This window comes from Callithrix jacchus, chromosome 3 (assembly GCF_049354715.1).
Source record: "Callithrix jacchus isolate 240 chromosome 3, calJac240_pri, whole genome shotgun sequence".
Lineage (NCBI taxonomy): Eukaryota > Metazoa > Chordata > Mammalia > Primates > Cebidae > Callithrix > Callithrix jacchus.
In genome coordinates, this window is record NC_133504.1 from 7,461,623 (window position 1) to 7,486,475 (window position 24,853).

The 24,853-nt window shown below is 46.7% G+C and overlaps 1 protein-coding gene and 1 long non-coding RNA gene across 3 annotated transcripts in view; one reads left to right on the top strand and one right to left on the bottom strand.

The window, feature by feature from the left end:
• The window catches only part of STOX2 (storkhead box 2), a 119,612-nt gene extending 96,473 nt beyond the window's left edge, over nt 1–23,139 (bottom strand). For both annotated transcript variants that reach the window (XM_002745183.7, XM_078366183.1), the window contains exon 1: nt 21,482–23,139. In XM_002745183.7, the coding sequence (XP_002745229.3) occupies nt 21,482–21,647 (166 nt within the window). In that variant the 5' untranslated portion in view covers nt 21,648–23,139. The remainder of the gene's footprint in view (nt 1–21,481) is intronic.
• On the top strand, nt 253–14,824 carry LOC144581701 (uncharacterized). Its single transcript, XR_013532785.1, has 2 exons — nt 253–423; nt 13,930–14,824. It is a non-coding gene; the product is annotated as an uncharacterized LOC144581701 (long non-coding RNA).
• Nucleotides 23,140–24,853: the final 1,714 nt, after the last annotated feature.

Here is a 24,853-nt window from a genome sequence, read left to right on the forward strand (position 1 = left end):
GGAGGCTGAGGCAGGAAAATCACTTGAATCCAGGAGGTGGAGGTTGCAGTGAGCCAAGATTGCACCACGGCACTTCAGCTTGGTGACAGAGCAAGACTCCATCTCAAACAAACAAACCAAAAAAAAAAAAAAGAACCAAAAAACAGAAGACCTGAGTTGGGGGTTTAAAAAAAAAAAAAAGCTTCCACAAAGCCAATGAGCAAACAATGCGAAATGGAACCACTGAGGTAATACACCAGGGGTCCTCAGGACCTCTGTCCACCTGGGAAGGATTCTGCAATTGTATCCTCTCTGTTGAGTAGCCTGACCATCATGCTGGTCCTGTCACAGCCTCTTCACGACCATCTGGCCACAGCAAGGAGAGGCGCAGAGGCGGTTTGTTTCCCAACGACTTGGTGGGATGCCTGTGAGCCCTGCCGAAAGGTATGCTCACTTACCTGCAAGTGGAAAAGTGGGTAAGTCTGTTCTCATAGGCAAGTCGAGAGAACAGACTGATAGTGGCTCCTCCCAGATGGACAGCCTTGCGTAAGTCCCAGACAGGGCAAAACAAGGCAATTACCGGAATGTCACACCAGCACTCACACACCCTCCCACCTCCCATCAATAACATCAGTTGACAACCTCCTGACTATTAAGTACTAATTGGTACTTCCAGCTCAGTAACACGTGCACTGAAAAAGTACCACGTCTATCCTGCAAAGCCAATCTATTTTAAACACACTATTTAAAACAGCTCCTATAGGTCAGGGGAGGTTGTAATTACCAGCAGTTAAGTCTTTCCCACCTCAAAAAAAAAAAAGTTCTCAGAAATAAATGACCCCTTTTTAGAGACCCAAAGCTGCTTATTGCTAAACTGACATTATAAGCTTATTAATAACTGTTAACTGTTACTAAGCACAGTGACGTTCAGCTAAAGGTTGCTATCCTCAAGGTTTCACATGTATGAAGGCATTTGATCCTCAAACAATCCCATGAAGCAGGTGCTGCTATTGGCCCATTTGACACATGAGACACAGACACCAGGCATGGGGGCCAGGCTACACAGCTGGTTCTATGCAGAGCCTGTGCCCAAACTCAGCCAGCCTTCTCCCACATCCAGGCCTCCAGCCACTATTTGGCATTGGCTCTGCTTTCAGAAAACCAACTGAAAAGTCCACATGTGTGTAAAGAATCAGGTACCGGCTAGAAAAGCAATCAGAGTCAATGAGGAAAGAATACTCATCACGACGTGTCGTTTTGATCCTCCCGAACGCTGCCATGTTTGCACCGATAGCACTTTTTCCTTTCTGTTAAGAGTAGGTTGATACTTTATGCCCAGTTTCCATCTCCTAACTTTTTACAGCTCTAGTTAAAAACACTATTTGTGGCCGGGTGTGGTGGCTCACACCTGTAATCCCAGCACTTTGGGAGGCCGAGACGGGCAGATCACCTTACGTCAGGAGTTTGAGACCATCCTGGGCAACGTGGCAAAACTCCGTCTCTACTGAAAATATGAAAGTTAGCCAGGCATGGTGGTGCGCGCCTGTGGTCCCAGCAACTTGGGAAGCTGAGTCAGGAGACTCTCTTGAACCTGGGAGGCAGAGGTTTCAGTGATCTGAGATCGCACCACGGCACTCCAGCCTGGGTGACAGAGCAAGATTCTGTCTCAAAAACAAACAAACGACAAAAAACCCCACATTTGCCTTACTGTAATTATACATCGGAGGGTGAAGTACTAAAGGTTCAGCCTAGAAAAGTTACCAGATCCAGATCTGAATCCTCGCTCTGCCGTTAATCAGTAATGTTCAACCACAAATTCCTGATCGGTAAACTGATATAACCACCACCACCTCACAGGATTGGTTGTTGTATTAAATGAAAGAATGTCACTGGCTCCTATTAGGGCCTCAATATGTGGAAAACATTATTATCAGGAATTCTAAAATATTCTTTGGGGAAAACAACATGTTTCTTATTTATTACTTCTTGGATATTTACTTATTTATCATTTTATGTGTTTATCCTGAATGTTTTATATTTTTATTATTTATCTTATTTTCTTAATTTTTAAAATCTGTACTTTCAATTTATCTTGAATATTTTATTTCTTTATCTTGAATATTTAGTTGTGTATTTTTCCTCTTGAATTTTAAAAACACACCTGTTCTCATATAGGTGGTGGAAATACAGATTTCTTTTTTAAAAAGAAAAAGACTCACATGTCATCAAGGGTGCAGAATTACTTGGTTCTCCCATGTAATAAAATTTCTTTTTAATTTGAAATCTACTAGTTTGGAGTTTGGAGATGACGGGATGGGGCCAGGTTGAAGGTTACCTTTCCTTTAGCCAAGAGAAATACTGGCATACATACAATTTCAGGGCACCATATCAATGATTCAAGAAGAAAAAAAAACCTGTTTTCAAATACTAAAAGGGGCAATCTCTTAGTAAAACCATCGATATGCTAATTATAAATAATGTATCCATTCATTAGATAGTAAGACTGAATTCCATTAAACATTTTATAAAATTTAAATCTTTCACTTATTTAGACAGGTCTTCCTCCCAATTATCCCAAATTAGTGCAATTCTAGTCCTAGTTATATGTATTACATTGTCTAGTGGAACATTATATACATAGCAAGTCACATCTGACAAAAGCTTAATTAGGTGATCAATTTTTCTCGACTGGAGCTTAAGAAGAGCACAAGTGTCCTTCAGAAATAATTCCTCATGATAATAGACTCCAGTTGGAATTATTCTTCAGGCAACTTTGAAAGTGAGTTTGGGGCCAGGGAAGGTGGCTTGTACCTGTAATCCCACGGCTTTGGGAGGCCATGGTGGGAGGACTGCTTGAACCCAGGAGTTCAAGACCAGCCTGGGCAACATAATAACTCTATCAAAAAACAAGCGAGTTTGAAATGACAGTTTGTGATCAAGATTCAAATTCTCACCCACTGTACTTCTTTTAATTTGGATTCCCTTTTTGAGTGTTCAGACTACCATTATTAGAGAACTGTTCAGAAGATTAAGGAATATCGTATATCAAACCTTGCTTCCACTAGGAACAAATCCCCAAAGGAGACATCCCATCAGCCCTGCTTCATTCGAAGGTTACAACATAAGGAGAAAAAGAAACTTCAGCTTCCTCATTATTCTAGATCCTTCTACTTGGCACCGTGGTAAACCTAGAAAAATCCACGTCTGGTATTCCCACTTTGGCACTCAGATTATAGAGAACTATGTATAAAAATCACTCCATCACACAAATTAGGACCTCCACAGTCGGCCGAGTGCAGGCTCACGCCTGTAATCCCAGCACTTTGGGAGGCCAAGGTGGGCGGATCACCTGAGGTCAGGAGTTTGAGACCAGTCTGACCAACGTGGAGAAACCCTGTCTCTACTAAAAATACAAAAAATTAGCCAAGGGTGGTGGCGCATGTCTGTAATCCCAGCTATGCAGGAGGCTGAGACAGGAGAATTGCTTGAACCGGGAGGTGGAGGTTGCAGTGAACTAAGATCACACCATTGCACTCCAGCCTGGGCGACAAGAGCAAAACCTCGTCTTAAAACAAAAAGCCAGCACAAATTCACAGTATCCGGCCTCAACAGGCCTCCCTAAGACTCTCTAAGGGAGGTCTACGTGTCTCCCTTCCGATACCAGCACATCTGTCTGGACTGGTATCTTGCCCACGGCCTCCTCCAACTCTTCCATCCAACTTCCTGCTCCAAGGTGGAGCCAGGTACTGCCAGGCACGGAATTCCTCAACATTCTGCCCTGTCACCCTTGCAAGCCTCTCTCTAGCCACTGCCTGCCTATCGGTTTCTTGCTCTAGGCCCTACAATCCATTTTCCACCCTGAGCCAGGGTGATCTCTCTCTCATGCAAATCCCAACATGTCACTCCCCTACTTCAAGTCTGTCTGGGACTCATTAAGCTCAGAATAAAGTGACAGCTCCTCAGCTTGAAACACAAAGTCCTCCCGGGTCCCGGCCTCGCCTCTCTCTTGCCTTGTCTCTCTCATCTGCCGGCCTCTAGAAGGAGGGCGCTGCCTGGGAGACTCCTCCTGTCTCCAGCCTCTCTTGTCGTTCCCTGAGGGGATGCCCGCCTCTCCAAGGGCAGAGATGGGGCTTCTGTGCCCCCTCAGAAGTCCTTTCCCATGTCCTAGTCTCTGTGAGGTCCAGGCCCCCTACTCAGCACCCCCCATGACCCACATCCCACTGTCCCACAGTGGTCTCCTGTATGTCTCCAGCCAACTGTGGGGGGCTTCAAGGCAAGAATGGATCATGACTCTCTAATAAAACAAGCACATGTTTCCAGGCCCTGACACAAACAGGCAATGCTGGTTTGCTGAATGTGTAAGGGAGCAGTGAGGATCTGAAAGAAGGAGCTGAGAGGCTCCCTGTCCTCGACAGGCAATTCCACATCAGGGGCTACCAAACCTAAGTGTACATCAGAATCAACTCAAGAGCTTTTAAGACATAAAGTTCTGGGCCCCATCCCAAGATACAAATACTTGGAGAATGAGGCCAAGATGTGTATCTGCTTAACAAGCTCCCCAGATGATTCTGCAGAAGGAACTGACTCAATGCTGGTCCACAGATGGTTCTAGAAACACAGTCTGCAGAGCGTCCCTACCTCCTGGAGGTACATCTAGAATATGAGCACAGAATCAACTCAATGCTGACCCTGCCGAATGTGGCATGACAACTCCATGTCACACCCCTCAGAGCCCCGGGGTAAGGACTCATCTGACACCTCACTTTCTGCAGCTCACCCCCAGGGATATTCTATGCTCTTCACCACCTTTTAAGCAACTTGGGAAGGACCCACATGGTTATATCCCGCAGCACTACCTCACAGCACACATTGCAAACAAGGACGAAATTTGAAGTATTACAAGTTGACTTTGCCCATATTTAAATATTTCTCTCATTAGGAAAAAAATAAGAAAACAGTATTCAAATAAAAGCACAAGAAACTAGGAGCCCTTTCATCGATCAGCTCTGCCTTTGTCTTCCATGCTGGTTATTAATCAGCTGACAGTGGCCTCCTAAGAAAGACTCCAACTGATCACGTTTCTCTCTGCAGCAGAGAGTACAGAGATCACTCTAGTTCTCTTCTAACTTCTCAGAGAAGACAGATCATCCACGGCATGGAGCTATGAGCACCTATACTTCATAACATACATGACTAAGAACACACGTCCATTAGGATGGCTACTGCCAAAGAAAACACCGGGAAATAACAAGTGTGGGCAGGGAGGTGGAGAAGTTAGAACGCTTGTACATTGTTGGCGGGTATGTAAAATGGTGCAACCACTGTGAAAAATGGTCTGTCGGTTCCTCAAAATAAGTTAAACAGAATTGCCACGTGAGCCAGCAGTGCTACTTCTGGGTATGTACATAGAGGAACTGAAGGCAGGGACTTGCCAGCTGTTTGTACAGCTGTGTGCACAGCAGAATTCTTCACAAGAGCAAACCACTGGGAACTCAAACTTCCGTCAACAGATGAATGAACAAAGGGCACACAGTACACAAGTATAGTGGATACGATTCTGCCTGAACACGGAAGAAGATTCGAACACACTACAACACGGATGAAACTCGATGATATGCTAAGTGAAGTAAACCAATCACAAAAGGCCAGCTGTTGTATGGTTCTACTTATATGAGTAATCAATTTCATAAAATCAATAGAGTCATCCATTTCACAGAGACAAACAGTAGAACGGTGGTTGCATGGGACGGGCGTAGGGAGGACAAGGAGTTAGTATGTCGTAGGTACAGAGTTTCAGTTTTGCAAGATAAAAAGAGTCCCCAGGATGTGCCCTGGTGCTGGCTGCAACACACTGTGAACGTACTGAACACCACTGAACTGTACCCTTAAAAAGTTAAGATGCTCACTTCCGTGTTATGTGCCTTTTTTTACCACAATTTGAAAAAGTAAGTTTTTAAAAATGAATAAGAATGAATGACTAAGAATGACTAAGCATGACTAAGAATGAATCTAAACAGTTAAAATAATATCTGCCCCTGAGGAACAATCTATTCATCTTCTCAAAGCACCAGGGCATAGAAATGTGTGGAAAGTCATCTTGCTCAGAGGAATGCAATTTCCATTCATTTAATGTGCTGTGTGTCGTCAACCCTTTGCTTTGAGGAGGTAGTTCACTAGTCACATCTCTCCCAGAAGATCATCAGAAAGAGGAAGACGATAAGAAGTAGACGTGCAAATAATTAACAAATTCTCATCTTAGGAAACGGAATACAAGAGAATTTGACCTTTTTCATTTTATGAGTTTATCTTTTGGTGTCTTGATTCTAAAGGTAAAAATACTGAGAAACTATAAATCACATCTTTAGTTAAAAGCTGACAACTTGGTGTTATATTTCTGTAGTATAGTATACAGAGAATTTGTCAGCTAGTTAGCTAGCCATGAAACAGGGGAAGTGTTCATAAAAGATATCATTTTTAACTATTATATATTGCTAAAAACAATTTTGTGTTTTTAAAAATACGTACCACATATCATGAAGCTTTGTGACTGCTCTTAAATGCTCTAAAGAGCTGTGGTTTCGTTTGTTTGTATTACTTTAAATCTTATACATTCCAGGGATTATGTAGGTACTAGATTTTGCAAGCCCTCCTACTAGCAGAATTGAATGAAGCTTATGTTTTCATATTACCCACATTGACTGTGTTGCCATGGGTCACTGAACCCATCCTCCTGGACCACCGAAATGCTGGAAGAAACTGTAACAGATGTTCTCAGAGTGATCCTGCAAGGACTCATAAGGACCCTTTTTTCTGTTTTCCTCCAAATTGAAGCTTTTGTAATACACATCTAAGGTACTCTAAACCAGTTCACTGATTCTTATCAAAGATACAGTTGGTTTACCCAATTTTTAACCAACTAAACTTCTTAATCATATTTAACAAAAGTCCTACTTTATTAATTTCTTGATTACCTTGAACTTAATCTTATCTCACACCAAGCCAAGCCACAGAACTTCTTCTTTGCCCCTGTCACTTTAAATTATTGTGCCAGGTACTGTCGAATTGTTCAATCATTTGGATCTTAGCCTACTGCTGTCCTCAGAAGAACGTTCAGTCTAACCACAGATGGAAGAAATTAGACTGTGCTAAACTGAACGCTGCTTCAGCAATTTTTCATAACTAAAAAAGTCAAGAAAAATACAAGAGGAAATGAGCGACCAGAAGAAAATGACTCGCAAATGAATGAAATTGTGTTTATGTTTGAGACTTCTTTTTATTTGAAGTTTCAAATTGTGTCATCAGGTACCTTTGCACTAAATGAGTTAAGACCCAGGAGTTTTTCCATCCCAACTATCTCATCGCCTCCAAGAATCAGGGATGTTCACTGCATGATTGACAGCTCATGATAACACTAGGCCAATGAAGACAACCGAGGAGCTCCCAGCATTACAATGGCATTTGAAACCCGCTGCAAGGTGCTTAAAAGAGGAAGAGGAAGGGCAGCAGGGAAACACTCAGCAAACCCCCCAGCCCACCCCTTGCCAGATTTTAGGAGGCTTTATTGTTCTTTGGGTTAGGAAAGATAATTCTCAGAAGAACCTCCACAGGCTGAGAAGAGATTTTTTTTTTTTTTTTTTTGAGACGGAGTTTCGCTCTTGTTACCCAGGCTGGAGTGCAATGACGCGATCTCGGCTCACCGCAACCTCCGCCTCCTGGGTTCAGGCAATTCTCCTGCCTCAGCCTCCCGAGTAGCTGGGATTACAGGCACGCGCCACCATGCCCAGCTAATTTTTTTGTATTTTTAGTAGAGACGGGGTTTCACCATGTTGACCAGGATGGTCTCGATCTCTTGACCTTGTGATCCACCTGCCTCGGCCTCCCAAAGTGCTGGGATTACAGGCTTGAGCCACCGCGCCCGGCCCGACATTATTTTTAAATAATATACACAAATATTTAGGGTTAGACTTGTTAGAATATGCAAAGAGCCCTAAAAATCTGCCCTCTCTCTCTCAGTACAGCACTGGCTTCTACAGTGGGGTCCACTCGAACCACTGGGGGAATGAAACAATATTGAATACCTTATTTAAAAATAAGAAGGCCAGGCATGGTGGCTCACGCCTGTAATCCCAGCACTTTGGAGGCCAAGGCAGGTAGATCACTTGAGGTCAGGAGTTGAAGACCAGCCTGGCCAACATGGTCAAACCTCATTTGTACTGAAAATACAAAAATTAACCGGGCATGGTGGTGGCAGGCACCTATAAGCCCAGCTACTACTCCGGAGGCTGAGGCAGGAGAATCGCTTCTGCACTCCAGCCTGGGTGACAGAGTGAGACCCTGTCTCAAAATAAAAATAAAAATAAATAAAAATAAGTTACTGTACTAACATTTAACATGATTAAAAGAATACATATAAGTGTGCGTGTGTGTGTGTGTGATCTCAGTTTTCTGATTTTTTTTTCATGTGTGTTGCTAAAATATTAATTGGTGGTACCCTTGCAGGCAGGGTTACTCTGAGGACAAAACAAGGCCACACCGACACAGGCACCAACGTACCGAGCACGTGCTCAGTGAACACTGGTTTCCGCCCGGATGCAGTGGCTCATGTCTGTAATCCCAGCACCCTGGGAGGCCAAGGCAGGAGGACTCCTTGACCCCAGGAGTTTGAAACCAGCCTGGATAACATGGCAAGACCCACTGCCTGGGAGCTTAACAGACACTTCCCAGGACGGCCTGACTCCAGGACTGTGAAGCCATAAACCCCACCTCTGAAAACGGGCCCACACAGCAGTCCCAGCGCAAGCACACTCCACCAAGCTGCCCTAGAGACGAAGCTGAGCACGCGCATGGCTGCACCTCACAATGGAAACCTCCATTTCTGGCCCTTAGGCCAGGATGGTGCACTACTATTTATTATGCCTCTGGCATCCCAAGCAAACATTCTGTGTAACTCTCCATGTGTTTAAATCACCCACATCAAGCAGGGTGTACCATATGGAAAAACAAGCTCTGTATGCTCCAGAAGCTATGCTTTGACTAAAGAAAGCCAAGGCTTGTGGAATCCTAAGTAGAAGAGGCTTTCGAAGTTCAATTAGTTGGGCATACCATAGAGAGCAAGGCACTTAGTACCGTTTCGGTTTTTCTTCAGTTATTTTTCCCTGGATTTGAAGGAAGGGAAAGGATGTGTTGCAAATGAATAAGGAAAATGGAAACTCAGGGGTAGGTGACGCAAAGGTGGACAGCTTTGAGCTCCCAGATCCCGGCTGCTGCAGGTTCACAGGAGGTGCGTGCCGGAGGGAAAACCCGTTCTGCTCCTCCACTCGGGCTGCCGTCTCGGAGCCCCAGGCCTGGCTGCCAAACCCTCTGCTCGTAGCAGCTGAGATATTAACACATGTGCAAAGTGGACCTCCAATTCCAGCACCAACCCCCTTTATTTCCTACGCAACCTGGGTGGCCATGCTGACCTGAGATTCCACTGGGCCCATCGCTACTTTTATAAACTCCCCAAAGGAAGACCATGCACTTGGTTGGCAGGAGAGAGCCTACTTGGCTTTACTTTCAAAATTGGCCTTGAAAGATGGACCCTCCTGTCACAGCGTTCCTCTCTTACGTCGTGTTTCTGCGAGACTCGTTTTGACGGCATACACAAACACATAAACACACAGCTGAACTTGCAGCTCGGAGGAGTTTTCTCTTTTACCTTCACCTGAGAAGTCAACGTAAGTACCTGAGAGTAAGCTGTGTCTGATTACACAGGGCACATTTCCCTGATTTTGAGTAGAGCCAAGTTTTCTCAGAGTTATATTCCCCAGGAACGCTGTCTATACTGACTGCATAGTGATTCTCCACCCTTTTTCCTAAGTTGGAAGTTCAAGGACAAATGAGCCCACTTAGATGAATGAATAATTCCGTGGATTTCCTTAGCAGAGCACATACCAAAGTCAGTAAGAAGTGGAATATTTGATTTCTGATAAATGAGTACCAAATATTAGGCTAAAAATCCCATTTAAAGCTGCTTTTAACGTGATGCGGCACTAGACGAGTTGCCTGCTGGCTCTGTCTGCATCCTCAAGTGAAAAACGCTTGGAAACCAGTCAGTCCTGCAGTTATGTTCCAAAACAAATAATCATATAGTAGCAAAGATGGATTCGGTTTTGACTGGGTGTCAGGCACTGTGCTGATTATTTTGTATGCGTTTGCTCATTTAATCCACGTAACTGTAAATTAGATATTATTTTATGCTCACCTTAAAGATGAGAAAACAGAGGATAGACTGGTAACATCGATTGTGAGAATTTCACAGCCAGCAAGTGGGTGTCAGCAGCTACGTATGAACGTCTGATTTCAAAGCCCTAAGTCACTGCGCTGCCTTACTGCATAAAGGCATTTGATGAATATAAGACAGAGGTTACTATCACAAATAAGGGAAAATCCACTTGACATTAAGGCCACCTTCACTGTTCTGCCCTTTGGGGCTTGTTCACTCTCTGGCTGAAAGGTCTGTTTTTGTTTTTGTTTTTTGAGACGGAGTCTCACTCTGTCACCCAGGCTGGAGTGCAGTGGCACAATCTCGGCTCACTGCAACCTCTGCCACCTGGGTTCAAGCGATTATCCTGCCTCAGCCTCCCGAGTAGCTGGGATTACTGGTGTCTGCCACTGCACCTGGCTAATTTTTGTGGTTTTTAGTAGAGACAGGGTTTGACCATGTTGGGCAGGCTGGTCTTGAACCCCTGACCTCATGACCACCCGCCTCTGCCTCCCAAAGTGCTGGGATTACAGGCGTGAGCCACCAAGCTCAGCCTGAACAGTCTTTTTAAAAGCATGGTTCCAAAGTTATCCACATCTGCCCATTGTCTACATTATAAATAGCCAGTTTGCAAGTGTGGGGAAAATATGTCCAAATAATTCTTTCAGTTATTTGAAAACCAGTGGAAATAAAAACGCAAATGAGTTCACTAGGTTAACAGAATGCCCCATTCTAATCACAAGCTCTAGCATCTACTCTAAATGGAAGTTTTATCTGAGACGTTTGGTGAATTCGGAAGACGAATTGTTTTATAATTGTTTTATAATTTTACCAAAGATCCATGCCGGAATTTTTAAAAATCCTAAGTCTGAAGATCACCAATCTACAACCTGGCGGTTAGCTAAGCTACCCCGGTTTCCTTCAGTTCATCCTCTTGGGCCAGTGTGCGTGTGTCAAGGTGACTGATCCACCACCATGACCCTGGTGGCATCTTCTCATCAACCCCGGGCACTAACCACGCATCCGGTTAGAGAAGAGGCGAAATACAGAGTCCACGGGAGCCACTGGGAATGCCAGCAAGACCATGTGTCCCCGTATCTATGCATTTAAACTGCTGTGTTCCTGCTACACATCTGGCACTCGCTAGACACTGGGGTACAAAGCCAAGTCAGATCCCACCCGTGGCCTGAAAGAGCTTCTAGTCTAGATGGAGGGTCAGACAAGAAAATGACAGATTCGCTGATTATTTCAGAGGCGTGCAAGTGCTGGAGGGCAGAGAAGGAGCAGCTCAGCCGCACTCCGTCAGGTTTCCTTAAGGAACTAAGTTCTAAACACTAGGAGGAAGTAGATAGGAAGTAGAGGAGAAGAGAGCGTTACTGGAAAGGGGAAAACAGAAGGGCTCTGCGAAGGTCCCGAAGGAAGGCCACACGGTTGCAAAGTAAAACTCAACTGTAGCTTATGTGCAAGTCACTCTTTATATCAATACCTTGAAGTGACAACGACTGAGATCCTGTTGTGGTTGTATACATGTGTCTGATGGGAATCTCAGTTTTACACGACAGAAACATGTTGGGTTGGTGCGAGTGTCATTGCCGTTTTGGCAATTATCAGTCACAGGGCAAAAATCAGTCATAGGGATTTCATGCTTCCGTTGCACCAAGCTTGGGTCTACGTGCTTTATGCATACGAATTCACCCAGAGCCCAAGGGTACCATTATTATTCTCATGTTGCAGGTAAGGAAGCCAAGATCCTGAGAAAATGGGGAATATTTCCAAGCTTACCCAGGTAGCGATGGTAACACTGAACTATGAAGCCAAGCCATGAAGTCCGCATCTCTGCTCTAAATCACTATGCTACACAGCCTCTCAGGACAAAGAATAGAGTAGAATACACTGGGTAACTCAAGGATTCCAGGGAGGGCTGGAGACCCAGACTTAAAACTTGCAGCCGGAGCTGCTTCAGTAAGGACACCTCTGCAGCCACCACCAAGCACAAACCTGCAGCTGGCACCACTGGCAAGGCCACATGGGACACCACCTGCCGGATGCCACCACTGGCCTCAGGACACCATCATGCTGCAACACCATGTCTGGGGACTCTGTCTTACAGTCCCTGTCATCTTACCCCTATTAGCACCAGATCAGAAGTTGGGAAGGGAACATGCAATGGGTGAAACCCAGGGCTCCAGCCCCTGCCCTCCATGTAAGGAAGTCCAGGAAAGTAGCTACGTGGTGATTTCAGCATCTACACAGAGAATGCGGGCATTGCCTTCCACCAAGGCTCAGAGGAGGCGGGCTAGGGTCCTGGGACTGCTGGAACGAGCACCACACAGCGGATGGATCAAAGCAACAGAAATGTGTGCTCTCCCAGCTCTGAACACTAGAAGTAGCATCAGTAGGATTGTTTTCTGGGAGAGCCGAGGGTGAAGCCATCCATGGCTCTCTCCCAGCCTCTGGTGGTGGCTGGCAGTCCTGGCCTTCCCTGGTTCGTAGACATATCACTCCCATCTCTGCCTCTCTTGTCACATGGTATTCTCCCCTGTGTCTGTGTCTTTTCTTCTTTTTTTTTTTTTTTTTTGAAATGGAGTCTAGGCTGGGCGCGGTGGCTCACGCCTGTAATCCAAGCACTTTGGAGGCCAAGGTGGGCAGATCACCTGAGGTCAGGAGTTCAAGACCAGCCTGACCAACAGGGTGAAACCCCGTCTTCCAAAAAAATTAATTAATTAAAATTAATTAAAAAAAAAAAAGAAATGGAGTCTCACTCTGTCACGTAGGCTAGAGTGCAGTGTTGCAATCTCAGCTCACTGCAACCTCCACCTCCTGGGTTCAAGCAGTTCTCCTGCCTCAGTGCACACTGCCACACTGAGCTAACTTTTTTCATTTTAGTAGAGATGGGGTTTCACTGTGTTGCCCAGGCTGGTCTTGAACTCCGGAGCTCTGGCAATCCATCCACCTCGGCCTTCCAAAGTGCTGGGATTACAGGCGTGAGCCACCGTGCCTGGCCTCTTTTCTTCTAAGAACACCAGTCATGCGGATCTAGGGCTCAGCCTATTCCAGGACTTGGCAACATCGGAGCTTGGTTACAGCCACTATGACCTGATTTCCAAATAGAGTCATACGCAGATACCGGGGTTAAGACCTGAACGTGTCTTCTGGGCAAAGACATTTGACTCATAACAACAGGGAATGACACAGACATCGAAAAGAGGTTCAGAAACTGGGCAGCCAAAGAGAAAAAAAGAGACAAATACCCCACCCCACGCACCACAATCACTATGGGGGCCCTCATTTCATCTAATAATGAGACAATTTCATAGCAAAAGCTGGAGATGCCGAAAGCAATAAATGGCCTGTTGGGTCTCTTAGGGGAACCAACCAGACAGGAACCTGTATAAGGGTGAGGAGACAGTGTTAATTGCGGACGATGGCTCCTCCCTCCGAAACTATGGCCATCAGAGGGATAAGGCAGGCAGTAGTCCTGCTCCCTCCGCTGCCCACGGGCGTCTGCCAACTCTCTCTCTTTTATCTTCAAAAAGAGAAAACTTGGCCTGGAGGGGCCATCATGGATTAAAGTAGAAAGATAAATGGAGACTTTGACTGTGTGTATGAGTTACCTAAGCCATAATTTTTCAACAGAATAGGTAGATGACAGATGTTTGAAATATACATTATTTACATAGCTGGCCTCGTCTTTGCTCTCTTTTCAGACCTGACTGTAGACACCAAAAGCATATCCCTTCTTTCAACAAGGCAATGGCTTCTGAATAAATGAAACACTCATGAAACAAATCCAGGAGTTAAAGGGCACTTTACTTTCAGGAACAGGGGTGCGGACAATCTCCAAGCAATCCTAACCTCGAGTTTCCAGGATTTAGAAACTCAAGGAGGACTCTGAGTTAATGGAATCCAGTTGAACCTCCTGCGGGAAATAAAAATCAGTCGTCTGCTCCCCTCCAAGAAGGGGAGCACAAAGCACAGAAAGCCGAGCTATTCTCGTGTGCGCAACGAACACTGCTGCACAGACGATCTCCAGCCTACAGCCGTTATCGTTCGCCTGTACGCCCAAAAGCCCTCTGTGCTGGGGACACCAAACCAACAGCCCAAAATGGAACTCATCCTCCGCTCACTCTCTGCAGGTTCCGGGTCATTTACCGCATTCTTCCAACAACAACAAAATCAGATCCACCTTTTGTATTTTTATTTTTATGAGACTGAGTCTCATTCTGTCACCCAGGCTGGAGCGCGGTGGCGTAATCTCTGCTCACTGCGGCCTCAACCTCCCCAGGCTTAGGCGATCCTCCCACTCAGCCTCCCGAGTAGCTGGGACGACAGGCACATGCCATCAAGCGCGGCTTATTTTTGTAACTTTTGTAGAGATGGGGTTTCGCCATGTTCCCCTTTATTTTCTTTCACCTCTTAAATCTGACCACTTACAAAGAACAGCCCATTCCATTGTTCTCCCAGATTCTCCCTTTCCTCTTCATCCCTTTCCACCTCGTCCCATCCCTCCTCCCTTGGCCTACTCAGGATTTTCACTCTATGGCGTGAGTACCACTCAGGTCCATGGGTTCCTTTTGGGCAGTACCTAGTTGAATATTTTTTACTGAAATAATTATTTATTTTAGTAGGGATTTTTAAAAACCATAATGATCATGGGAAACCTATAATTTCACAGCAAATGCAAAATGTTCTCTTTAATTCACTTAAATACAAAAGTATATCAAGTTAAAGAGAAGTATTAAATAGGCGACAGTGCAGGTGGTAGTGGACATAGTTTTTAAATCTCGAGGGTGGTATGCTAGTAACGCCTCGCAGGGCATCGTTAGCACACCACCCTCAAGATTCTGAGGTGGGTCCACGCTATTCTATGGCTGTCGTCTTACTGCTTGATCACCACACCGAGCCCCAAACACCTCCCCGCTGGTCTCCCAGGCTCTAGACGTTCCCAGCAAGCATTTATCCCGCGAGCCACTATCTGACACCTCTTTTAAAAGGCTCCTTTCATCATTTCTCTCCCCAAATCACAAAGCGATTGCCTACACCATAAACTCAGAATCCACCCAGATTTCAAGATCCCACACACTATTTCCAGTTACATCTCAGAGTTACAGGGAGACAAATTTCACACACCCATTTTCATTTCCAGCTTCGTGTCTTGGTTTGTACCGCTTCCTCGACCTTCCCCAAATCCTTCTCCTTTTCCATCTCTTCAAATCTACCCACTTAACAAGCCCCAAGTAAGTCCTCCCTCCAGCCCGACTTTGCTAAGCAACATGGTTTTTTTCTCTGAACTCCAGTTCCATCGCAGCAACCCACATCAACCACGCCCACTTGACTCCTGATTGTATCATGAATTTAGTACTTTCTAATCATCCGCTCAGAGCTTGCTGGTCCTGTGTAGCAATTACAATGGGAGAGCCTTAAAAAGTCGCATCTTAGGATACATACTTGTAAAATTCTGCAGTTACAAAAAGGTGACTCACCTTAGGCCTTCAAGACTTCATTCAACTTTCTAAGAAGTCAAGGTTTAGTCACTCATCCCATACACATTCACTGTGTGCCTGATCCATGCCAAGCTCTGTGGTTGCTGGCAAAACAGAGACGTGAATAAGGCAGCTACCATCAGTGAGGAGACGCACACGGGTAAACTTGTGCGGCACAACGTGACCGCGTTGCTGTAACACAGGTACAAATCAAACGTCCTGGGAGTCACTCACTCTAGAAAGGACCTGAGACACCATGCAAGAGAAGGGGGCATAGGAGCTGCTTCTGGATGGCTAAAGAGGATTCTATCAGACCTGTAAGGCTGGAGAACGCATTCTGGGCAAAGTCACATAAACTACAACAGGTACACGAGGCAACAGGCCCTGCCGCAGGTAAAGAGCTCCCAGACCCCAGAGCACCAGGTGAGGGGAGCAGGGGAGAAAGAGAAGAAGAGGTAGAAAAAGCCAGGGAGGTCACACTGTGATGCGTCTTGCTCTGTGGTTTCATCCATAGGCCTGAGAAACACTGGGAAGGGAAGCAACATGACTGATTTTGCTTTAAGAGAGATTTTAAAATAACAAAACCAAAACGAAACCATAAAAGCCCTCTGGGGACATACGGAGGAGGGATGGAACTGGAAGAGAGGTCTGTCTGGGATATGCTGTAACAGAACAGAAGAGCTCAGCAACAGAAATGAAGTGGAAGAGACAGGTTTGAAAAATATTTAAGTGAGAGGCACAAATAGAATTTTCTGACTGGTTGCACACGCTGATGATAAAGACAACTGGCCTTTTCCTACCTCAGGAGGGGTTTACTCCCTACTTAAAAAATTCCCCATGTCCTTTCTTCCTTGTATGACTTCAGCTACGGTCAGTTTGGAGTGGACTATCTACACTCTCACAAACTAGAGGAACCTCTGCTTCAGACCTTATGGATTAGGCAGCACACACTTGCTAGGAGTGATTTACAAAAGCATGTCCTAAATTCAAAAGTTAGCACGTTACCCACTGGCAGGGGTCCAAGCAGATTTTGCTTTTAGTTACAACCTGTACTGGGCATAGGCAATCCTGTACCAAAGAATATACCATTGTCTGAATCGTCCTAAGCCTCTGGGGGTCAGCTATTTCAGGCCAGAATTGCTCTGGAGGTGCAGAAGTGCTGAGGTTTTTATACGATTCACTCATATTCCTTTTTTTTCCCCCAAACAAAAACATTGGAAAGAATGTAAAAAATACTGAAATACCAAGAGAGGTGACCTTTTGTAAGCCGGCTCATGTTCTCCAGGGAAATAAAGAATAAAGTCATTCACCACCAAGTGTAATATTCCTCACTTCCACTTGCCTGATGAAAGGAGTCAACGTAGGTAGTTTCGAATTAAAACACAGTTGGAGTGGCTGGGCTGAAAAGGGACCTCTGCAAAGCAGGAAAGGGATGTGACAGGATGCTGTTTCTTAAAACTTGCATATGATTATAACTTGCCAGGTCTTAATTTCTTTCCCCCCCTCCATTACTCTGGTCATCAGGGCGAGTCCTAAAATGCATACATTTCACGTAACATTTCAGGATGATAGGAAATAGGATTGTATTGTAAAATGAGCACTATTCCCACATGCGGGAGGCACCTGACTCCAGAAGACAGAAGAGGGCAGAGCTTTTGTCCTAACATATGTGTAAGCGCTCAGAAGTCTTGTGCTTGCTGATTACAGAGCGACTATGGAGCCCAGTTCTGTAACGGCAGCATGGAAGTGGGGAACTCATTACAGACGGAGGGAGGTCACATCACTCGCCAGGGACCCAGCTGGTTCGTGGCAGGCCCAGATGAGAACCTCCAGTGTCCATCCTCCACTCCCAGAAAACCCTCATGTCTCTTAAAATAACAGAACGTGAGGAACTGGAACACACAGTCAAACGTGCCCCAGAATTGGCTTCTATACAATGAAAACGAATGAACTAATCGAGGTGACGTGCTGGCTATGCTTCCCCAGCAGAAAAAGCTGCTTTCAATTTTCTTGCAATGTCAGTACAGGGTTTTTGTTTCATCTTTCTTTTCAACGCCTTTAAAACCATAGTATTAAAAACGCAGGCTTTACTCCTCAAAGACGTTATGAAAATGACAAGTATGAAACCCAAACGGGCCAGGACTTTGCCTCCTCACTCATAAACAAACGTTCCGTAGACGATGTATAGTGAAAAAATTACTTTCTGTACTTGATCGACAAGAATGTCCCAAAACTCTGGTGGCATTATATATGGAATATAAAGAGGCACCCGGCCCCAGGGCTGGGAGACAGCAGAGTCAAGAAAATTAAAAGTCAACAGCATCATTTGTGTGAATAGATCACAGTTCGCATAATTCGAACAGAGAAAGTCCTATCAACAAAAGGTTTGGGGCCTTGAAAATCATTTCACAGAGACAAATGAGCATGTTTTCATATATAAAGTACTAAGCGTTCCTTATACAGATTTAATCCTTTGTCTCTAGTTCATTAATGTCATAACTTCTAGTTTTAGAAAATGCACAAGAATCACCCCACATCCATTTAGTCCAATCCTTTTTCTTCTTAAGATGATGCCATGTACTTTTTATTATTCATCTTGATTTGAACAAAAGGTGAGATCTTCCCCTTTCTGCCCAGAAACCACCATTGGGAAATTAATATTCAAAATGAACAATGAACTCACCTCATGGCCTGTGAACTTGCCGGTTGCTAGGAAGCTCATGAATTCTTAGCATTTCTATAGATTTGGTAGCATGAGTTGGGAGCTTACACAGTCATAGAAGGCATAGTCTTCAAGACTTAAAGTTTCCGAATTCTTTAAGTGTCCTTCCCAAGACCTCACTTGTTTATAGGCGCCCGCTCTAACCTCTTGAGCTTAAGTGTAGTTTATCCTGAAGGTACAGGAAAGGCCAAGGCTAAATGTCAGGCCTATTACTATAAATCACATTTCACACTGGCAATTACTTATTAGCGGAGAAAAGACTTTGAAATGGTGCTGTCTCATTAGAAAGCTATTACAGAAGTCTGCAATTCTGCTTGAAGCACCTACTGTGTGATAGGGGATGCTAGATCAAAAGGTAAATGATTAACACTTATTTCTTGAAATTCCCAAGGCTCTCTCATGTCCTAAAGTTTAAAACTAGGTGATTGCTGCCTATAATTTTCAGGAATATTTGTTGGAGGAGGGGGTGTAAAGACAGTCTCTTAACTGAAGTTATTTTAAGTCATTTAGTACATGTCTGAAAGGCTTATCTTGTCCTTTGAACCCAAGTAATTTGCCCACAACAAAAACGCTTTTTATTAAAGATCAAGTATGAGAAAACCAGTAGTAATTAAACCAAATGGCTGGAAAAACAGAAAGAAGAAATAGGAAAGGCCTCATGTGTTTCTAAGTGGTTTCAATTTCTACTCTATTTTATGTGACAAAGGCTCTGTATCCAGAGTCACTAACTTGGTAAAAGTGGATTTCCTTTACATATCCGTTTTAAAAGGATGAGAACATCTCACAAATCATTTCCAAGTGTTTTGATATACCATCTATTTCTATCAATACTCATATGTTGAAAGGAGCCATATTTGTAAAGGATATAGATGAAGATCCACATCCTTCCCGATCCAATGCCCAAAAAAGTTCCACCTGAGAAAGACTCCACCTATTCTCCCAATGTTCACTGTAGGTGTTTGTCGTCATGTTTACTATTTCCTTCCACAGCAGCGACACCTGCTTCTTATTCCATGTATCAGCTAACACTGAAAATCAAGAATAAATGATAAGCCTCCCTCCCTGAGCAAAAACCATGTTACATCCGGCCCTGTAACCCCATGAGAACCCAGCAAGCCACTTTGCTCTTTGGGGGCACTCCATAAAATGCTGAATGAATGACAGCACTTTTCTTCCATCTTTTGGTCTTCAGGTTTACTCGGCAGCACCCTAACACTGAATCTGAACAGAAAACCGCCAACCTGAAACAGGTTATCCTCCATTATCACCATAGGACCATGTTACCATTGGCAGCTCAAGAAATGAAATAATGGAATCAGATACAATTAAGAGCTTCTTCCTCAAGCCCTCAAAAATGCCTTGCAGTACCTGCAACAGCAGACAAGTTCTTTTGCAAAGAATGAAAATTTGATAATGAGGTAATGCCAAGATAGATTTAAAAAAAAAAAAAAAACTACCTCCCCGGAAATGAGCCTGAAATTATGAAACAGAGAGTCTCGCAGGTTTGTTGAAGAAATGATGGCCACCAGCCCCAGTATGGCTTCACCCTGGGTATCAGGACTGGTTCCTTAGGAGGTGTGAGAAAGGGGAAGTGTGAAGTGTGGAATGAAGACATTCAAACCCTGAGCACATGAAACCCAGGATTACCTGACATGGTTTATGCACGTATGTGTTTTGAGGTTAGGTTTGGATTTAGCTGTGCTTCAAAATGTACCACCGCCAGTCTGAGGAATACAGCAACCACAGCAGTGGATTAAATGACTGAAGCATCAACTGTAGCTGTCAGTTCCTTTACAAATTTGCTTTTCATGAAAGGGAAAATCAAGGGAGTCTTATTGCCAAAATAGTACAACAGCCTTGCGTCGCCTGATTTTGCAATTAAAAAGATGCTTCTTTTACTTAGGCTTTATGTTCATGGAAATGTGGTCACAAGGCATTTTTGAAGCATGAGACGCTGACCCCGGTGAAAAAGGCCTTGCTGTTTGAGGAGAAAGATAGTAAAGCTAGACACTAAGTACCAACCACAAGCTTAAAGCGATCTTCCCAGTTAAGACAGCAGAGCTCAGGGTGATTTGCTACAGCATGTGGCTTAAAATAAAACCTCGGTTCTTCCATTACAGTGTGCTCAGAAGAAAATCAAATTTTTTCTCTGAATGAAAACTAAAGAAAACCCGATGCCCTACACATCATTACATACAAGTAGTTAAGAAGTAAGGGGAAGGCAACGGAAGGTTTCCAGGCTTTTCCTCTTTCAGCATTTCCCTCAAGAATTTCATCCCTGGGTTCCCAAATCAAACCAAAGCCACCCCGTTGAATTTCCAAAAAAAGAACTGGCTCCTTCAGGAAGGCTTTTCACGGCACTGCATTTTAAGCGGAAATCTGTTTTCCAGCCTCCCCTTCCCATTTACCATTTTGTTTGTCCTTCCCGTCTGACATGCGAACACATGATTCAGCCTCCATTCTTCCCATGCAGCCGAATTCAAAGCAACATATGCTAAATCCACACAGAATCATGTGAGCATTACCCCCACAGAACGCCTTCCGCGAGCTCCAACCCCTTCTCTGCGTACAAATCAGAGGAGCCTGCGATGTCTGCAGGGCTCTCCCGACTCAGCCCATCCAGAACCGCGCACGGAACCTGTCCCTTTTGGAGAGCAGGGGGCTGCTGGAAATACCCACTCAGATAACCAGCCACAATGCAGAAGCCCGCAAGCCTGGCACCGCAGGCAGCCCTGGGCGCGGGATCCTCCACAAAGCCCAAGGAGGCTGCAGCGCCAGGGCTCCCAGTCATTTATCTCCCTGCAGCCAACACGCCCGGCTCGTCCCCGCTCCCTCGTTTTACCTAACTAATAGCTCTCCAACCCCATATTGAGAGGGCCTGCTGTGGATCTTGCGGAGGTACAAAATGGTGGATGGGAGCTAATTTTTTCCTGCTTTCCCCGTAACTTATCGCATCCATCACTGCCCGACCTCTCTTCCAAGCACCTGGGCCGCTGCGTACCGAGCCCGCCCCGCGGCCCCGGCCCGGGGGCAGAAACGCGGTCACCAACCAACCTGATGTCATGTAGCCCCGCGAAGCCTGGGGCGCGAAGGCCGCGGGGAAGCGCTTGTGCAGGCGGTAGTCCTTCTCGCTGCGGGACCTCATGCGGTCCGAGGCCCGGTCCGAGAAATCCGAGCTAGGCCAGGCTCGCCGCAAGGTTGTGCTCCGGGTCTTCTTCATGGTGGGGAGGGCGACCTGCCGCCCCGATCTTCGGGGCCTCAGCGCCGGGGCGCAGCGCGCTCCTTCATCAGTCTACTGCGGGCACGACCCGGGCGGACTCTGCGCACATTTTCCCAGCCCCTCGTCGTCGGCGTCTACACCGCCAGCGGCGGGTCCGGCCCTCCCCACGCCCCCCCACACCCCCACGGCGAAGGCTCCGATTTTACACACGTCCCACAATGCATTACACTTCATTTGCAATCCGCCCGGCTTATAGCTTCCAGATTCCTGGGGGGAAAGGCACGTTAGGAGGCTCCCCGGCCGGGAGGAGGCGGGGAGGGGGCGGGCGGGGTGGGGGCGCCGAGACTGGCAGCGTGAAGGCAATGGGAGCGCAGACAATGGCCCGATTCAGCGCAGGAGTGCTTAGCCAACTGGGAGCCACGGCACAAAAGACCCAAACAAATGAGGCAGCCGAGGCCTCCGGGGCTGACCCCGGACCGGGCGTGCGGGAGGCCGGAGGCGCGGGCGGCTCAGCGCGCGGCGTGGGGATGACAGTGTCCGAGTCGTGTCCCCGCGGGCCTACCGGCCGCGCGGCCCGCAGTCCCCGGCGCTGGCTGGCTCTGCCTCCCCCGCAGCCCCCGGGAGGCAGTCTTCATCACACAGGCTCGAGCGGGGGGCGCGTGTGCACCGGCTCCGTGCAGGCTCTGCAGACAGCAGCTGCGGCGGATGGGCTCCTGCGGAATCCAGGAAGAGCCCGCGCCGTCCCCGCGACTGCAGCGCCTCGTCAATCTTCCTCCTGCCGAGGCTCCGGGCGCTGTGCGTGCGCGCGGGTGGGTGGCTGGGTGGGTGCGCCGACACGCATGTGCCCCCTACACAAGCGTGCTCCTACTTACTGGCCGAGGCGGCGACGGAGCCATGGCTGCCAAGGATGCCGAGCCTGCGATCGACCCCCGCGCGGTGGCTGCGCGGCTCGGGCGCGAGCCCGCGGAACGGCTATTGAAGGGCAGGAAGCAGGACAGCCGCCCAGTCTCATGCTAATCACCAGGCTGCCTTAAGTTAGAGCGCGGTTCCCGTCAGGCTTCTCATTTTCATGTAAAGCACCCGGCGGCGGCGCAGGGACCTTGGCTGCTGCCCCAGCCTGGAGCCGGCGCTTGGATATTTACATATTTTTAGGATGGTCCCTCCTCCTCGCAGAGAGACGACGAGCCAGCCTTCGTGGGAACGGGGAGATCTGCGGTGCCCAGCCAGGCCCACCTGCGCCAAGCCCAAAGGAAGCTAGAGCCAGAGGGAGGGGGCGCCAGGGCGAGCTCCCGCGCAAACGCCAACGCCGGGGCGCCGGGTCCACGCAGCCTGAAAGACGCAATGCAAGTGGCCTGCAGCTCTTCTCTCTCCCTCTGGAGCCCGGGTGTAAGTCACCGCCAGCCGGCTACACTGCATTCAGGTCCACAGCCCTTTACACGGCACGGCTCCGCACAGCTGTTTCTGGTCCAACCACCAATCGCTAAAGGACAACAATGCGCGCGGCGCGCGAGCGGAGGAGGGGCCAATGCGCCGCACAGGCCCGGGCGCTGGGCCCGGGACGCGGGCCGGGGCCCCGGAGGTTACGCCGAGTTAAAGGCGCCCAGCCACGTTGCTGCTAACCCCGAACACGCTCTGCCACTGCCGTTCATTCAAAAACGGTTATCTCCCCGATTTGGATTTCCAAAAATGCTTTGGTACAGTAAATAGCGACGAAAATAAGTCTGATTTCCTTCTTCAGCACTGCATTTTATTTGACGTTTGTGCAATTTTTCATCTGACAATGCAACGTTCAAAATCATATTTATACTGTTGTTTCATATTCACAGGTGCCTAGATGCAGAGGCAGGGCTATTAAATCTTACTGGGATATGTTTTTAACAGGCTGATATCGCAAAAACAAGCCAGTGGGTTCTCACTGGTTAGGATTCAGGAAGTTCTAACACAATCTGGTGCTGTTCCACGGCTTGAATTTTTTGAGGGTGGTAGCAGGGATCTTGGAGAAACCGGCAGAGCAGGATGGCGTTAAGTCACAGGCTTTATAAAATCTGGAATGAGAGCTTTCTTCATTCAGATCTCAAGGCCACCCTCTATAACTTGGGGCTACTGTACTACCTCCTGAGATACCCAGAGTAAATAAATAATCACTAAGTAGGCTGTGGAATTTATGTTTACATGATCACAGTGTATTACTGTCAACCGATTCATTAATGTTCTGCGGCTGTTTTCATTAGGGAAGGGTAGTCCCCCAAAAGGCACATTTAGGTCAATGTCTTCTTTCCTGCAAGAGAACTGCTAAGAACAGAAGGAGTCCAGCTTTAGAAGTTACAGAAAGCTACCTGTATAAAGCAGGTATCCCCACTTCCCAGGCCACATCCCCCACACATATTTATGGACCCCATGGACCCCATGGCCTGTTCGGAACCAGGCAGCAGAGCAGGAGGTGGGCAGTGAAGCTTCATCTGTATTTACAGCTGCTCCCATTGCTTGCTGGCATTACTGCCTGAGCTCAGCCTCCAGCCAGATTAGTGGCCACGTTAGATTCTCATAGCAGCGCGGTCCCTGCTGTGAACCACACTTGGAGGGATCTAGGTCATCCCTCATGAGCTCCTGATGAGAATCTAATGCCTGATGATCTGCACTGTCTCCCATCACCCCCATATGGGACCGTCTAGTTGCAGGAAAACAAGCTCAGGGCTCCCACCGATTCTTTTTTTTTTTTTTTTTTTTTTTTTTTTTGAGACAGAGTTTCGCTCTTGTTACCCAGGCTGGAGTGCAATGGCGCGATCTTGACTTACCGCAACCTCCGCCTCCTGGGTTCAGGCAATTCTCCTGCCTCAGCCTCCCGAGTATCTGGGATTACAGGCGTGTGCCACCATGCCCAGCTAATTTTTTATATTTTGAGTAGAGACGGGGTTTCACCATGTTGACCAGGATGGTCTTGATCTCTTGACATCGTGATCCACCCGCCTCAGCCTCCCAAAGTGCTGGGATTACAGGCTTGAGCCACCGCGCCCGGCCCACTCCCACCGATTCTACATAATGGTGAGTTGTATAATTACTGCATTATATATTACAATGTAATAATAAAAGAAAGAAAGTGCACAGTAAATAGAATGCACTTGAATCATCCCGAAACCATCTGCCCTCCAACCCTACCCCCACCCAAGTCTAAGGAACAACTATCTTCCACGAAACCCGTCCCCAGT